This window comes from Pteropus alecto, unplaced genomic scaffold (assembly GCF_000325575.1).
Source record: "Pteropus alecto unplaced genomic scaffold, ASM32557v1 scaffold161, whole genome shotgun sequence".
Taxonomy (NCBI): domain Eukaryota; kingdom Metazoa; phylum Chordata; class Mammalia; order Chiroptera; family Pteropodidae; genus Pteropus; species Pteropus alecto.
In genome coordinates, this window is record NW_006432943.1 from 9,051,853 (window position 1) to 9,067,979 (window position 16,127).

The 16,127-nt window shown below is 39.7% G+C and overlaps 1 protein-coding gene across 1 annotated transcript; it reads right to left on the reverse strand.

The window, feature by feature from the left end:
* Nucleotides 1-781: 781 nt before the first annotated feature.
* ODAPH (odontogenesis associated phosphoprotein) lies at nt 782-8,684 on the reverse strand. The gene is made up of 2 exons (XM_025043841.1): nt 8,386-8,684; nt 782-2,435 (listed from the first exon to the last, which is right to left on the reverse strand). The coding sequence occupies exons 1-2, from the start codon at nt 8,450-8,452 to the stop codon at nt 2,056-2,058; spliced, it is 447 nt and encodes a 148-aa protein (XP_024899609.1). The 5' UTR covers nt 8,453-8,684; the 3' UTR covers nt 782-2,055.
* Nucleotides 8,685-16,127: the final 7,443 nt, after the last annotated feature.

Sequence of the window (16,127 nt, forward strand, 5' to 3'; positions counted from 1 at the left end):
GACTAACTCATTGAAACTGTTAATCTGTCTTCAGTTTCTCTTAGTTTTTCTGAGGTTTAACATCATGGAGCAAGGCCTTTAGGGACTAGATTTCAGGTCAGTTAAGTTTTGGATTGCAAAAATTTTAATGTTTGGAGAGAGAAAGTCCAGTCAAAGCCAGGTTGGTTTGGAGAAGTTGGAGGCCTTGTGAGCGGTGAGCGGAGTACCCAAGTGAGTGGTGAGCCACGGTGAGCGCACCATGATAGAGGACGGGCCCTGAAAGGGAGGAGAGAGTCGCATACAAACCTTTTTCTGTCTTCAAGTTTGCCCAAAGTTGGCCCTTTCTGCTTTTGCCCCACTAACCAAAAAGAGAGTCAAAAAGAGGGCAAGTTTATTACAAAATATAGTTTCTTAATGAGGCTTCCAAATATAGGTTTTATTTACACTTGCCAGTTTGAAGCAAATATCTGTTCTTATACAAAAATTTGCTATCAAGTGAGTAAAGGAAATAGTTTTTTCTTTTTTTCTTTTTATCTTTTAATACAGTTAGCATGCACAGCAATCTCTCTCCATTTCCCAGGCAACATTCCCAGCATTTTCACATCTTCCTTCCCTCCCTCCCTCCCTCCCTCCCTCCCTTTGTTTTCTTTTTTTTTTAAATTCTATAATGTATCCAAATAGCCGAGTCTTAGTAACTGAAGAAAAAAATTAACTGGTTAGGTGGAAGCTCTCGGGGTTTAGGCAGCTGGCTCTGCAGAGGTTCAGGTAGGCGGCTCAAGCTTTCTTTCTTCTCTCCCTCTTTCTTTCTCTCTCTCTCTCTCTCTCTGTCTCTCTCTCTCTCTGTCTCTCTCTCTCTCTTTTGTACATAGTTCTTGGGAGGAACAGATGTAAGACACTGACCAAATATGCAAAACCAAAATTCCTATGTTACAGGCAAGATGCGCGGCACAAACAGAGCAGTCTTTTACAGAATGGCTACAGAAACAACCATCAGTGCAATCTGGGGGACATGTTATTTATATTGCACTCTCGGAATACAAGGTTCCTATAGTTGTATGAACTTATGTCTGTGGAATTCTAGAGTTATGAGAACATCCATGTAAACTTAATCAGACTTTTGAGCCTAGACCCATGGTAAAAGTTTTAGGGGAAGTGCATCATTTAAGTTAGTATCTATATGATGAAACAGTGAGATACTTATCAAGCTAATTTGCACTGGTTGTTTAAAAAGTTAACATTAAAGTACATTTATTTTTTACAGATAAAACATTTTTTTTGAGAGGGAATAGGTAATTTAGTTTATGATAGCCTTAAAGTATTATCTATAGTCAGACTCCTCATAACTTTGTTTTGTTTTCATCTTTATAATTTCTTGTTGTTGGAAAACTGAGTGGATCTTGAACATTATCTCAAGAAAAAAATTTTTGCAACTATGTTTGGGGATGGCCGTTAACTGGACTCACTGTGGTGATCATTTTGCAGTACATACAAATATTGAATCATTAAGTTGTACACCTGAAACTAATATAATGTTATGTCAATTATATCTCAATTAATACATAATAGTCAATGAATAAATAACCACTATATACATCCCTGTCAGAGATTAAAATAAAGCTTTCAGTTTTCTATAATCTTTTTTAAAGTTCACTTTGTAAATACACCTTGCTCTGTAAGGTTTCCAGTGAGTACAAAAGGGTGTCGTTAATGTCTTCATTTCGTTTAAAACAATCTCAATTTTTTAAAATGTTTTTTACCCTAATTTAAAAGAGTGATTCTTCTGTCATTTCAGAATGGATAGGAATTATTGGAATTATCCAAATTAGGATTTTAAATGCATAGATATCCTGTGATCATAGAAAGTTGGAAATAAGAATAATGTTACTGCTCTTATTTTGTAAACATGAATAAACTATAAACCAATATCTTCACTGTTGACAAGGAGAATGATATCTAGTCAGTGGGGTTTAAGATACTTAATCTTTAAATCCAATAGTTTTAATTTGGAAAAAGAAAACAAAAATCTCATAGTCTTTTCTGAGACATTGGCTTCTTTTGCTTCATCATGTTTGGGGCTTATCTCTTCTTTCTGCTTTCCTCAGATGAGCTTCCTGTCCAGAATCTTCTTCTGGCAAAATAGTTATAATGAGGAGTAAGGCGACTTTGTGGCCAAAAAAATGGATAGAACTGAACACGGTGGTTGCACTTCGGAGGGAGGAAAGCTCTGTTTGGAAACCTAATGTGGACTCCGGGCCTTCGTGGTAGAAAAAAATGGAAAGGACACTTTGGTGTTCTTGTGATAGATTGGATCCTTGTCATTGGGTTCCTTGTGATGGGCTGGATCCTTGTCACAGGGCTTCTTGTGACAGGTGGAGGGGTGAGTGTAAAGATCTGGCAGTCCGTGGGGTCTACATTATCTTGCGAGCTTCTGGGAGGGGTGACTGCTTCTTCTTGTCCTGTGAGGAGAAAAATGGCAGTCGGGAAGCAGGCCTAATAACAAAAGCAGAAGGGAGAAGCTTTAGGTGGTAGTAGAGAAGAAAGATTAGAAGAGAGAAATAGAGAAGTCTCAAAGCATATTTGGAAGAACTCAGTGAAATGAAACGGACACACCTTATGACCCCACAATTGCACTCTGGGGAATTTTCCCAAGAGAAATGAGTGCATATGTTGACAAAAGGCTAGTTCAAGAATGTTTATAGCAGCCTTATTCATATTAGCCTACACTTGGAAACAGTGCAAATATCCATCAATAGGAGAACCGAGAAACTGTGTATATTCATATGACAATACTACTTAGGAAGGAAAAGGAAGGATTACTAACACAACAACATGGATGCAGCCCAGAGGTGTCATGTTGAGCAAAAGATTCCATTTGTATAAAGTTCAAAAACAAGCTAAACTAATCTATGGTTAAAAAAAGTTAAAGATAGCTTAGAGTTAGGGTGGGTGTTATTTAATGGAAAAAGTAACAGGAAACTCTCCAGATCTTGATCTGAGTGGTTGTTAACATAGATATGGATGTACACACACACACACACATATATATATATATATATGCCTACATAACACACATACACATATACATTTATACTTATATATGTACACACACATTTATACACATATATTTGTATAAATATGTATACACATATGTATATGTAAAGTGTCTAATGTGTACCTTTAAGATTTGTGCATTTGTATAAATCGTAACTAAATTAGTGGAAAAAAAGAACTTAATGTTAAGAAAATAAAAAGAACTGCTCCCAAAGGCCATTAATCCAGAAGGTCTGCTTCACTTGCCCCAGCAGTGAAATCATTTCCCAAACAAGAAGGAAGAGGGCTTCTATATGTAGCAGGGGAACACGGACTAAGGACCAGGATGAAATTAGTTTCTGAGAAGAAATTTGGATCAAGCTCAAGTGCCAAGTTCTTCCCTCTAGCTGTATCATCTAATCTAGTTAGCTATGAAAAAGTAAACTTTTCTTTAGAGTATTATTTCTTTATTTCCTTAGAGACTTACCAACATAGGCCTGAAAGGGGCTGCTGAGTGTGGAGGATGGGAAAAATGAAACCCCTACAGGAAGTTGAGAGTACTGAAGCACTTAGACAGAGCTAGATTCCCCTAATCATTAGAACAGCTGAATTCAGGTTTCTTGGTTATATTGTATATACATATTGCCTGCCTGTGTTCATAGCCCCTTCTAGAGATTCTGTTTCACTCACAACCCTTGGAAAAGTCAGTCCTACACACTTTTGGCTATGGCTGATTGGATTGCTGATAGACACTCAACTCATTCATTAACTGGCCAGTGACCAATCAGATTCTCACTTGAGAGTTTCAACAGAGACACATAGTTAGTGTGGAATGTTAGTGGGAAGTGTAGGGCAGGGGCTGGAGAGTTAGGTTTTGGCCAGTTGAATGTTGATTAAGCAGAGAAGCCAGTCTTTCCATAGAAACCATAAAATGGGGCAGGTCTCTTAAACAGGGAAGGTAGCTGTTAGCACAACGACCATGTAACAGAGTGATGGTGAGAGTAGCTGTGGTTCTTGACTTTCCAGGCTGGTCCCTCTGAGGGCCAGTGGTACTTAAGGTTCTTAGAGATACCTTATAATAATCACTCCAGCTCTACTTGTTTTCAAAGCTAGCTTGAATGGATGTCTGTTCCTTGAACAAAATAGTGACCCTTTCTCCCATACCCATCCAGGCTACTGAATATTGAAATTCTATGGTGAAACTAGCTTAAGACATTTCCAACTACAGAAGATGATTAAATCCCACGTTACTCATTCTTTCCTCTTACGCATTTATATTAGTTCTGAACCTTTGTAACATGAAAACGTTCTGCTGAGAATCCAGTTGCTAGGGGATAAGCTAGCCTTACTCTTAATCTCCATCTTGACATTTTGCCATCAAATCAGGCTTAGCTAGGCCTTGAGCTCTGCTACACAGTAAGCTGCACTCCAGCTGTTACAAACAAACCAATCCTTGTGCTCATCTCATTTATTAAAACCTGAGGCTACTCTCCAGATCCTCCAACTGACTCTGAGATGTCTAATAGTGTTCAGTATTCTCTTCTGGGAATTTCCAAGGCTCAGAATCAAGATTCAAGCTTGTCCTGATAACCAATATAAGAATGTGAGCAGGACCATATAAAGTCACATTCTTCCATCTGACTAGACACATGATGACTATTTTAGATAACCGGTTAGCTAGCGCAAGTGTTCTAAAATGCGGGAGCCATTGGGATTGATTTGGGAAACTGTCACAGGCTTCTTACAAGATTAAGGCCCCACATCTTAATGGGTAGGTCTCCACTTTTGGCTGAGTTAACACTGCTCACGAATCTTTTGTTTATTCTTGTTCTGCTCCATTCCCACTGTCTTCCAAACCTTTGATACTTTCCTCAAAGCCTCTTCAAAATCCTGATTCTTCATTCATTTGAAGAATTCTCTTCAAAATTCTCTCTACCTTTCTAAGTAGATTACTTAGTTTCATATTTCAGAGAGAAAACTGGTGATCTGCCATGAATTATTTGGTTCCTACTTCTCTCACTGCAAAGGGAGGTCTGTGCACTTTTGACTCTGTTTTTCCCTCCATCTATTTAATCCATTGGAATCTGACCCTGCCTCTTCTACTCCACAGAAGCTACTTTGGCAAAAGTCATCAATGGTTATGGGCTTTTAAAAGTTGAATCCAAGTGCCTAGAACACTATTTCCTGCTCTCTTTGCCTGACTTACTTCTATGCAGATTTCACGTCTCATTTCCTTAGAGAGGCTTTAACCCTGAAGCTGTGTTAAGGCAACATGCAGTATGCTTCCATAGCATCCTGTGAGTCCACTTTCACAATACTTATCAGCCATGTGATTACTACTCAGGAGTTATAATATTTATTTGGCCATCCTATAGACCACTATTCCCTCATCCCCAGCATAGTGCCTACAGTGGAATTGAATGGATTGGGAGAAATCTCAGTTTCTATAATTGCAAAAGTTACCATGTTCCTACCTCTCAGGGATAACGTGATCATTAATAAGCAAATATTTCTCATTACATAACATCTGACATGCCACCAAAGGCACTGATTGACAAAGATGAGAGCTCTTTGGCAACCATAATCAGAACAAAATAGTTCAAATGTTTAAATGCAGATCAAAAACATTTTGAAGGGCAGAACAGCCTAGTGTTTAAAAGCACAGGCTCCAGATCCGGGCACTCTGAACTTTGCCATTAATAACTATGTGACCATTGACAGGGTCCTTGAGTTCTTTAAGTCTCCTTTTCCTTATTTGTAAAGTGGAGAAAACAATATTACCTATCTCCTTGGCTTGTTGTATTATGTGAAATAAGATACATAAAGTGCTCAAAATAAACCTGACACATGATATGCATTTAGTAGGTGTTAGCTACTGTTATGAATCTTGAATGTTATGGAAAGATTCTCTTAGCATGAGCCCCATTTTGGCCCTTCTGGTTACATTTTATACATAAAATCTGTACCCTATTGATAGGACTAAAGGGTATGGATGTTATTAGAATAGGACCTTCATGAAGACAGGGCCTATTGACTCTGTTGGTCACTGCTATGTCCCCAGCACCTAGAATAGTCCCAGGATTAGAGGGCATGGTTGATCAATGGAATGAATCATCAGGCAGATGTTGAATTTTCCTCTCTGTAGATTTTTGTGAAGTTCAGTGAGTATTTAATTCCAGTCGTAGAAAATTCACAATAGAAACTTACATTTAAAATTAGAGTGTACTAAAAAGTTAAGTCAAAATATTGCTTAGAGTTTGGAAATCAATTTTAAATGGGTTTATTATAGTCTAGACATAAAAATCATGGCATACCAACAACTAGTACTTTAAAAAAAAAAAGCGAGGATGAGAAGACCTTTTTTTTTTTTTTTAAAATAATTACCTGTAGCTGTGGTTCTTTGGGCAGACAGTCCCTGGTTTATAGTGAACTATACTGACTTTAAGAGAAGTAAGCTTCATACTTTATGTCTAAATATGCAGTTTTTCCTTTATATGGTACATGGACTATTAGAAAAATTCTTATGTGCTTTTAGAGTTGAAGCAGAAAGAGATATAACTCCTGTGATTAATTTACTTACAACTCAATTCAATTTTATTTTAATTTACTCAGTTAAGTGCCACTCAATTCATTTTGTAGACTCACAGAATGACTGGCTATCTTGATCAAATTTTTAATTTTACAGGTAAAAAATTGGGAACCCAGGAAGTGTCACACAGGCCTCATTCGACTCTATGCTATAAGTCTGGTTGTTTCAACAGCATGCGGGTTACTGTGTTAGGTGCTGTGACAAATGCAGAGATGATAAAGATACAGGGCCTGCACTTGAGAAATGTGGATGGATACCCTGCAAGTACATGGATCCGTAAGATAGAGCAGAATGCGGTTAAGTGCCATGGGTGATGTACAAATTGCTGTAAGAATTCAAAGGTGTCAGAAAAAGAGAAATTGCAATTTTAAAATTATGTGTCTTAAGAAAGGCTTTGTGAATACTATAGTGACATTTAAATGTCATAATTTGAAGCAGAATTAAAATAAATGGGAGGAGGGAGCAGCCACAGCCTGCTGGAGAGAGGAGAGAGAACAGGATGAGCTAGAATACCCACACATGACCCTGTCTGACAGAGCCAGGGTATGTGTAAGTGAGCACTGAGCTGGTACCAGGGCTGCCTGGGCAGAGTGAATCTACATCTGAAGGACTTTGATTCCAGTCTGAGGGACAGTGAGGAAGGGTGAGCCAAGTTTGGAAATAAAATCTCACATTTTAATTGATATTCTTTTAGGTGCGAATAAACCTCTAATCTCATTATAACTTAATTTAGCTACATTTACAAAGTTTCCTGAACCGTGCATGGTTCACTTTCTGGAAAGAAGGTGTCAGGTAGCTAGTTCTGTTTTACAGTGCCTCTTTTAGATGTCGTTTTTAGCAGGTGATGCTTGGGAGCCTTCTCTTGGGTACTGGGGCAGAGGTTATTTGTAATCTCTATCTCCCTTTAGTCTGATCACCAGAGGTCATGCAGAGATTGGACAGGGTGAGCTCTGGTGGTCTCTCCACCAGCCTTGAGGGTGACTAGCCTCTAGCCCCCTGCAAAGCCCCCAGGAAAATGTGAAAGGAGCGAAAGGACCCAGTTTGACTCCCTGAAGCGCATCTAGTTCTGGAGCTAAGGGGAACTGCGAAAAGAACATCAGACCCAGGTCCCCCAGGACCTCCTTCCTCTCTCTTTCCCCTTGCTCCTCCTTCCCTATCCTTTTCTTAAATTTCCCTGGAGGGTTATAAACCGATTTTAAGGCCCAAGCCTTCTGGAAATTTTGTAGTGGGGAAAAGGAAAAAGAATAGGAACAGTAGAAAAATGGGATCTAATATAATCTTAAAAAAGAAAATCTATACTCACCCCAGTAGCACCAAGACACAGCTGAACAGATGTAATTAATTAACAGAGACTAAACACCCGCTGTGTGCAAATTACTGTGCTGCTGGGGATATAAAGAGGTAGACATTGTTGTAATTCCGGGTTAAAATTGTTAGCTTTAGAATAATAAATAGCATTTCTATAGTGTTTTAAGCTTTCTTGTATGATAACTCATTTGGTCCTCATGACTCTCATAATAATGATTATTCATACTGTCACTTCCCATATGAGGAGACTCATGTCAGAGAGGTTACATGTGTCTAAAGTCACAGAGCTAGAGCTGAGACTAAGACCAAAGTCTTCAGATAATACAATTCGGCCTCTTTCTCTTTAACCTTACTGGCTAATGGAAGCTGACATAAATATTTCCAATTTGTAAATATGTATAATTATGGAGACAAATTTTATCTTTTCACACAACTTATTAATTAGTGGGCCCATGGTAGAATAAAAACCAAACCCTTACCTTCTGCCACAGTTACCACCAACCAGAAGATCGATAGCCAGTAGGAGAAACAGATTCTGTGAGCCATGGCTTCTACCCTGAGTAGTCACTGCCTCGAACCCAGTGTTGCTTTAAAGGGGAGTTGGTGAGTCACCAGCAGCCTGATTCAGGTAATTTGCATTTGTATAGTGGACCTCAGTGGTCAGGGCCTGCGGTGTGAGGGTAAAAAATCAGCAAGAAAATTCCAGACAGTATTTATTAACCAGAATCTTCTTGTAATGACAGCCAAATATTCATCTGTCCTTGGAGCAGAACTGTAGACAACCACGCCCTCACTATCCTTTTAATTCCCTCAAATCTTCTCCTCTGTTACTGCCTTCTCTTTACTTGTATGTGGGGGTCTCATTCTGCAAAAGAATCTGTCCAGGAAATCCTCAACAATGCTTCCCTCTGTGGAGCTTACTTAGTTTAAAAAGCCAAGCAGGACGGGGAGGACATTTTCCAAAGCCTTCCTGATCGTGGCGGTTTGAAGAGGCTGTTTATAGGCCTCTGATCAGAGTTTATGGCTTCTTCTCTTCTCTGCTTCTGTCCAGGAGCCAAGGACAGTAGAGTCAGAAAATTATCTTTTCTCATAGCCATCAAGGTCACTGTCTAAACAAACAAGAAAACTTTGGGAGATTAATTTAGTGAGTTTCCTTCCAGGGCCCCTTCTTATGCACCAAATTGCCAATAAGATGGACATGATATATCCGTGCCCAGTTTTTGCCTGAGAGACTCTGTCAGCTGCTGGAAGAATGGGAGTGGATGGTCACAAGTAATTAAGAGCATAGACCTTGGAGTTAGAAAATACTGGCTCCAATCTTGGTTCTTTTTCTTACTAGCTGCGTGACCAGGGGTGAGTCCATGAGAGTTGCTGAAGCCACAGGTGCCTCATCTGTAAAATGGGGCTTGTAATATTTCCCTCAGAGGATTGTTGTGATGAATAAAAGAGGTAATGGACGTATATCTCCAACCACAGTGCCTGGTCTGTGTAAGGGAGTTGTGATTGTTATTAAATTATAGTGACTCCAATTGGTTATTCTCTTAGGTAGGAGGTGATACTTGCCAAATCATTCAATCATTCAAAAAACCTCCACTTTGAGAAGAATATTTTCCTGGGCATTACAGAATGAACGAGACATAACATAGGCCCTAGCTTTGAATAGCTGGCAATCTAATGAAGGAGACTATGCAAACTGAGAACCAAAATGAATAAGAACACAAACACTATAAACTAGAAAATGGTAAATTCCACAGGCTTGATGATAATCCTAAGCAAAATTCTAGAGCAGATGATAAATGGATGATTTGTCAGCAGTTTGGGAAGGAAGCAAGAGTCATCCCGAACAAGCCCATGTCCTCAGATTAAGGTACTACCCACTCACTCAGCAACTCGCTTTGACCATGTATCATGTGCCAGGCACTGATCTAGGTGCTGGGGCTAAAGGTGGGTGGGGTTCCTGCTTTCCTGGATTTAACAGGCTAACAGGGACATTAAATATTAACTAAGGAATAACAATAAAGGATTTTGAGTGTTAAGAGAGGAAGTACTGGAGGCTACAAAGCAGAGAAACATCAATAACTTTACATTAATGAGTGTGTTATACATATGCTACTTTGCCCCCTGCGTTAGAAACACATTGCCATGCTAATAAAATGAGATCCACGTAATCTCTATACTTCCTGCCCAGAGTTCCATTTTTTGGATGTATTGTAAACTATTTAACCAAACTATTTAACTATTTTAGCTGATGGACACTTGTATTATTTCTTCTGATCTTTCTTTTTCTGTATTGGATTTCTAAAGAGCCTTCAATTTAAATGTTGGTGAAAATAAATAAAAGCAAATGGCATATTTTTTCCCATTTGCATGTGTTGTCCTGAAATTTATAAAATACATAAAACTTCAAAAGGAACAAAATTTGAAAAAAATTTTGTTAAATTCTTCCTTGACAGAAAGTTTCTACTTATTTCTTTACTGTTGGTGTATAGAGTAAGTCTTGCCATGTTTTATTTACTTATATATTATACACAGAGTGAAACAGTGTTCAACAGCACATAAAATCAACAAAGCTGTTGTGAGGTTATCAGATTCGTTTGCAAAAATCTTTATTTACCTTAAAAAAGGAAATATTTCTGAAAGCTTATTTCAAATACAGTAACTTTGATCAAAATATCTTTTTGGTCATATGCTTTAAAAATCCACAAGCCATAACTTTATCATTTAGTTGAAAGCCAACCAATGGAATTTAAATTTCCATATTTCCAATGTCAAGAGAGCTGTAATGGTTTTAGGTCGCCGTTGTCATTCTACTGTGTTAAGGGGAATGGCCCATATAGCCAGTTGGTGTTAAGTGTTTTTCGAACAATAACTTTCTAGGAGGAGATGTAGGACTCAAGAGGAGCTACATTTCTTTCTCGAAGCTGGAAGATATTAAGTGATAGGGCTGAGATTCAGAATTGGGATTTTTCTGGCTCCAAAATTAATGTTCTTTCTTCTAATTCGGTATATTTACTTGGTTTTAAAAATCAGTTCATTCATTTACTCACTGATTCATTAATGAATTTATATTCTTATTTTAATTGACTCTTTTGTTTTAAACCCTTTTGGCTTAACAGTCTGTGAGGAAAGAGGCTCTTTCCTGCCAGCACCACTTAGAAATGATGGAGGGGAGAACTTTGGTTGACCAAGCCTGGAGCTGGTGGCTGGGGAAAGGATGGAGGGATTAGTTATTAGAAGAGGAGAGGTGCAGGTAACAGAGACTTGGCCACTGGGATGTCAGCCCAGGAGCTGCCCTGATTTGTATCTATTATACTTAAGGTGTCATGTGACCTTCCCACCCCAGTATGTGTCTTTCCCAGTCTCCACTGTGTCACTTACACAGAGTGCCTGTTAATAGGAACATCAAAGGCAATTCATGTTCCTTTGAAAAATAAAAAAGAACACCTTTCTTATTACTAAATACCTAGGATTACTACAAATACAGCAACATTTATAATGTTTTTTGCAGGGAGGATGTCAGGAAATAGTTGTTGGTGACTGAAGGGACATGTGGTTCTGCCACCTCTTGGCATGTGAACTTGTTCTAACCAAATGTCAACCAACCATATTCATTGGTTTTATTCGGTCCAGTGTCTGTGTCTAGGCTGCTCTGATCAAAAGTTTCAATATACTGTAGTGACATGTGTGATCACATAAGGAACAGTAGTCTAAGAAGACTTTTGAACTTTTTATGGGAAAGACTCTCATGTCCTTCTCCCAGATTTGGAGCCCAGAGAAGTAGGGTGTTTGGGACTAGAGAGTGTTGCTTTGTGAATGAGTACTTTGTTCTCATCATTCATTCAACAACTATTTATTTAACTATATGCCAGACATTATTCCAGGGGCTTGAGACACAATCATGAGAGAAATAGTTAAAAATATTTGTCCTAATGGACTAGTGGTTACCAGAGGTAAGGGGTGGAGGAGGAGAGAAGAGGTAGACAGAGTAAAGGGGGTCAAATATAGGGGGTTGGGGGAGGGTGAAGTGGGTAAAGGGGATGAAATATATGGTAGCTGAAGGAAATGGGACTCTGGGTGGTAATCACACAATAGAATATATAGATGTCAAATTATAATGTACACCTGAAAATTATATAATTGTATTAACCAATGTTATCCCAATAAACTTAATAAAAAAATTTGTCCTAATGGAGTTATCGTTTTAGTGATATGGAGACAGCAAGTAAACAATAAATATAACAAAGAATTAAAGTATATAATATGTTAGACTGTTAGAATATTCTGTAATATGTGCTATAGAAAAGTAAAAGATAAATCAGAGTCAAAAGTGTTGGCGGGTGTTACAGTTTTAAGTAGAAGATAATATTTGAACAAAGACTTGAGGGAGCTGGGGAAATTATCCATGTGGATGTATGGGGGAAGAGTGTTTTGAGCAGAGTGTACAGCCAGTGCAAAGGTCCTGAGACAGGCTTGGCACGTACCATACAACAGCAAAGAGGTTGTTGTAACTGAGCAGAGTGAGTCAGGAGGGACAGGAACAGGATATGAGGTCAAGAAGTAATGGATCATTACTGTGAGTGAGATGGGAAGCCATTGGAGGATTTTGCAGAGGCATGACATGGTCTAACATTTTAAAAGACAACTCTAGCCACTGCGTGGGGAGAGTGGATTATTGGAGGGCAAGGGTGAAAGCAGGCAGTCCAGTATTAATAGACTGTGGCAGTAGTATGAGGGGGCATGATGGTGATGCAGATTGGGGTGGTTGCAGTGGAGGAGGTGTGGGAAATTGGAAGATTCTGGGCATAATGTGAAGGTAGAATTGACAGGATTTCCTGGCAAATTGGAAGTAGGAAGTGGGAGATATAGGGAAGCCACGGATAATGACAAGGTTTGGTCTGAGGATTTGATGGCTGTGGTTGGGCATGATCAGGTGGGGAGATTGAGGTCGAATTTTTTAAATGTTACTATAATATTGTTTTTTTCATCAATAAAAATTGGAAGAGTAAAAATACATCGGCACTTTTAGTGAATAAATACTAATAAACTTTGCAACTTAAGACAAGTTATCAGTCTGCAGAGCGGTACTGTGAAGTTGTAGGACTAGAGAGTGAGATTATCACATTTGGGCAATAAGGAGGATCTGGCATGCAGGCTGACTGGCAGTATTCCAGGAGATTCTTCCGTCCAGAGCAGCTTTGCTCAGAGTGGAGAGAAAGGCCAGGTGAACAGGTGAGTGAGGCGTAGTTTCTCTTGACCCATGTGGGCTCTGGGTTCTCTGGCTTGCCTTGTCTTACCCTGGGTGAGCCTCTACACTGAAATTGTGCTTTGTAGTTGTCCTCTATTTCTGGATTTTGAGACCTGTGCTGGCAAGAACTGAGTCTTTAAAAAATTTTTTAAAAATTTTAAATTGTGATAAAATAGGCAACATAAACATTACCTTTCTCTATGGCCATGCCACCCTGACCATGCTCGATCTCCAAATCTGAATTTGGAGGCTAAGCAGGATCAGGCCTGGTTAGTACTTGGATGGGAGACCACCTAGGAATACCAGATGGTGTAGGCATAAAAAAAAATTACCTTTTTAACCATTTTTAAGCGTACGGAAGAACTGAGTCTTAATTACAGCATGGCCTCAGCACTCAGTAAAATAGTCTAGAATACATGGATAAAGGAATATCTAGGGAGGGGGAAGGAGAAGCGTCTCTATCTGTGCATGTTGATATCATGCGCCTCATTGTCTGGCAAGTCCCTGTTAGGAGAGGACATGAGGGCGGGAAGATAGTTCTACCCAGGGTTTCTAGCTCTGTACCACACCCTGATTTTTGGATCTGAGATCAGGGCAGTTCTCTATCTCCTTTCTTTCTCCTCCCACTTGCATCCTGTGATGGTTACTTTTATGTGTCAACTTGGCTGGGACATGGTGCCCAGATATTGGGTCAAATATTCTGGATGTTTCTGTGAGGATGCTTTTGGATGAGGTTAACATTTAAATTGGTGAACTGAGTAAAGCAGATTGCTCCTGTATAATGTGTGTGGACCTCATCTAATCAGTTGAAGGCCCGAATAGAACAAAAGATTGACCTCTGAGCAAGAGCAGGGAGTGCTGCAGCTGACGGCCTTCAGACTTGAACTGCAATGTCGGCTCTTCCCTTGGTCTCCAGATTAGCAGGCCTTTTGGACACTGTAGATTTTGGACTTGCCAGCCTCCATAATTACACAAGCAAATTCCTTAAAATAAATTTTCCCCTATATATAGACACATCCTATGGGTTCTGTTTCTCCAGAGAACCTCAATGAATATTCTCTCTCTCACTTTCACATATATACATGCTGCTCTGAAGATTTAGGGGACAAGCATCTATGAAGAAATTTATTAAATCCAATGCTTGTAAATAAGAACCTGGGTGTTTGTGGGTAATTCGGAGCATAGCCCAGTGCTCCTTCACCAGAGATGTGTGGGATGACTTTAGAGATTTCCGGGTTGTGAGGGTCGAACTGCCCCTGACACATATACTTCAAAAAGATGCCCATGAGGACAGAAGCCCCGCCCAGTCTCAGGACAGCCTGTTTTTTAACTGGAGGCCGAATGCCTATATTTTGGGGAGAATCTCATGGTGACCTCCCTGCTTCACTCCCTTTCTCAGTCTCTCTTGCCCTCCTTCTGAGTGGCTTAAAAATGTGTTTAAAATTTCAGGGAGCTCAAACTCTGAAGATACTAGGTACGGATACAAGGAAAATGTTCTTTCGGTAAGTAATTTATTTTAGATGCTCAAATTGAGATGATATAAATCATCTTTTTGTATTAATTGAAATGGAAGCACGAAGCCTGAGAAAACAAAAAAAAGCTCATGACAAGCAATGTTTGGAAAGGCTGGACTGCTCTAGCTGTCCTTCTGCAGCTTTGAGGCTGCTCTGCAGACCGCCTTTCACATCCTCAAGTCCCCACCAGGATGTCTGCCTGAGAAGTGGATCAGCTGTACCTCGCTTGCCTCCGTGGGATAAAGGCCCCATTTGGCTGGCAGGCCTTGGAGAAGCAAAGGCCAGCAACAGTTATGTCCAGCAAGGCTGGTCTCCTGCTGCAGAAACTGCCTATCTGGGAGAGGCATTCCCCTCACATGGCTGGCCACGGTGAGTAATATGAGAAGCTGCCATTAGGGCCTTTGTGAGTCAGGATTATGTGTCAGGTAGCATGGGGAGCAGTGGGTACCAGGTCTGGCCCCTGAGTCAGGCTGAGGAAGTAGCGGCTGATGTTGTGAGGCTTATCTCCCAGGGCCTGAGGGGGGCTCAGGGTTTTTTGTTGGAAGGAAGGGGCAGATGCTCTTTCAGGGAATCTAAAGGTTCTGTGGTTGGTGCTGATTTGGAGATGCTGCAATGTGGTGGCCTGGATGACTCCCCTGCAAGGCTTACTGGGGCATCTTTTCTGGGATTTCCTCTACGAGAGATTTCAGACACCTTAGATACATCTCCAACTCTCTCATTTTGGGTCAGGAGACTGAGGCCTGAAACGATTCCCAAAGTCATAGCAGTGATTTAACAACAGAATGGCGATAATGTCTTGGTCAGGGTTAGAGTGATGCCCACTACATGAGAGCCTTCACTTATCAGTGTTTGAAATAGTAATAAAACAGTGGGACAAATCGCTGTTCTAGTTCCTGTCCTGCCACCAATTAACTTTGGGACCTTGGACTGGTCAGCCTCATTGCTCCTCAATTTCCTGATCTATATACCATTTACTGTATTCTAAGCATCATATAATTATTGTATATCCACTAGGCCATTTTTTAAATTAAGTTTATTGGGGTAACATTGGTTAACACAATTATATAACTTTCAGGTATACATTATAACTTGACATTTGTATATTCTATTGTGTTTGCCACCCAAAGTCCAGTTTCCTTCAGCTACCATATATTTGATCTCCTTCACCCACTTCACCCTCCCCCCACCCTCCTATATTTGATCCCCTTTTACCTTCTATCTCCCTCCTTCTCCCCCACCTCCTACCTTCTGGTACCCACCAGTCTATAATTCATGTCCATAAGTCTCTGTTTGTTCGTCCTGTTCATTTGTTGCTTTTAGGTTTATATCCCACATATAAGTGATATCATGTGATTTTCAACTTTGTGTGTCTGGCTTATTTTGTTTAGTATGATTATTTCAAGGTCTATTCATTCATGTTGTTGCAAATGGCAGTATTTCATCTCTTCTTATGGCTGAGTAA

Excerpts from the sequence above, each read along its gene's own strand:
- ODAPH (XM_025043841.1), bottom strand. The coding sequence starts at position 8,452 with ATGGCTCACAGAATCTGTTTCTCCTACTGGCTATCGATCTTCTGGTTG. Across the intron at positions 2,436-8,385 it reads GGTGGTAACTGTGGCAGAAG|GACAAGAAGAAGCAGTCACC; the intron begins GTAAGGGTTTGG and ends TTCTCCTCACAG.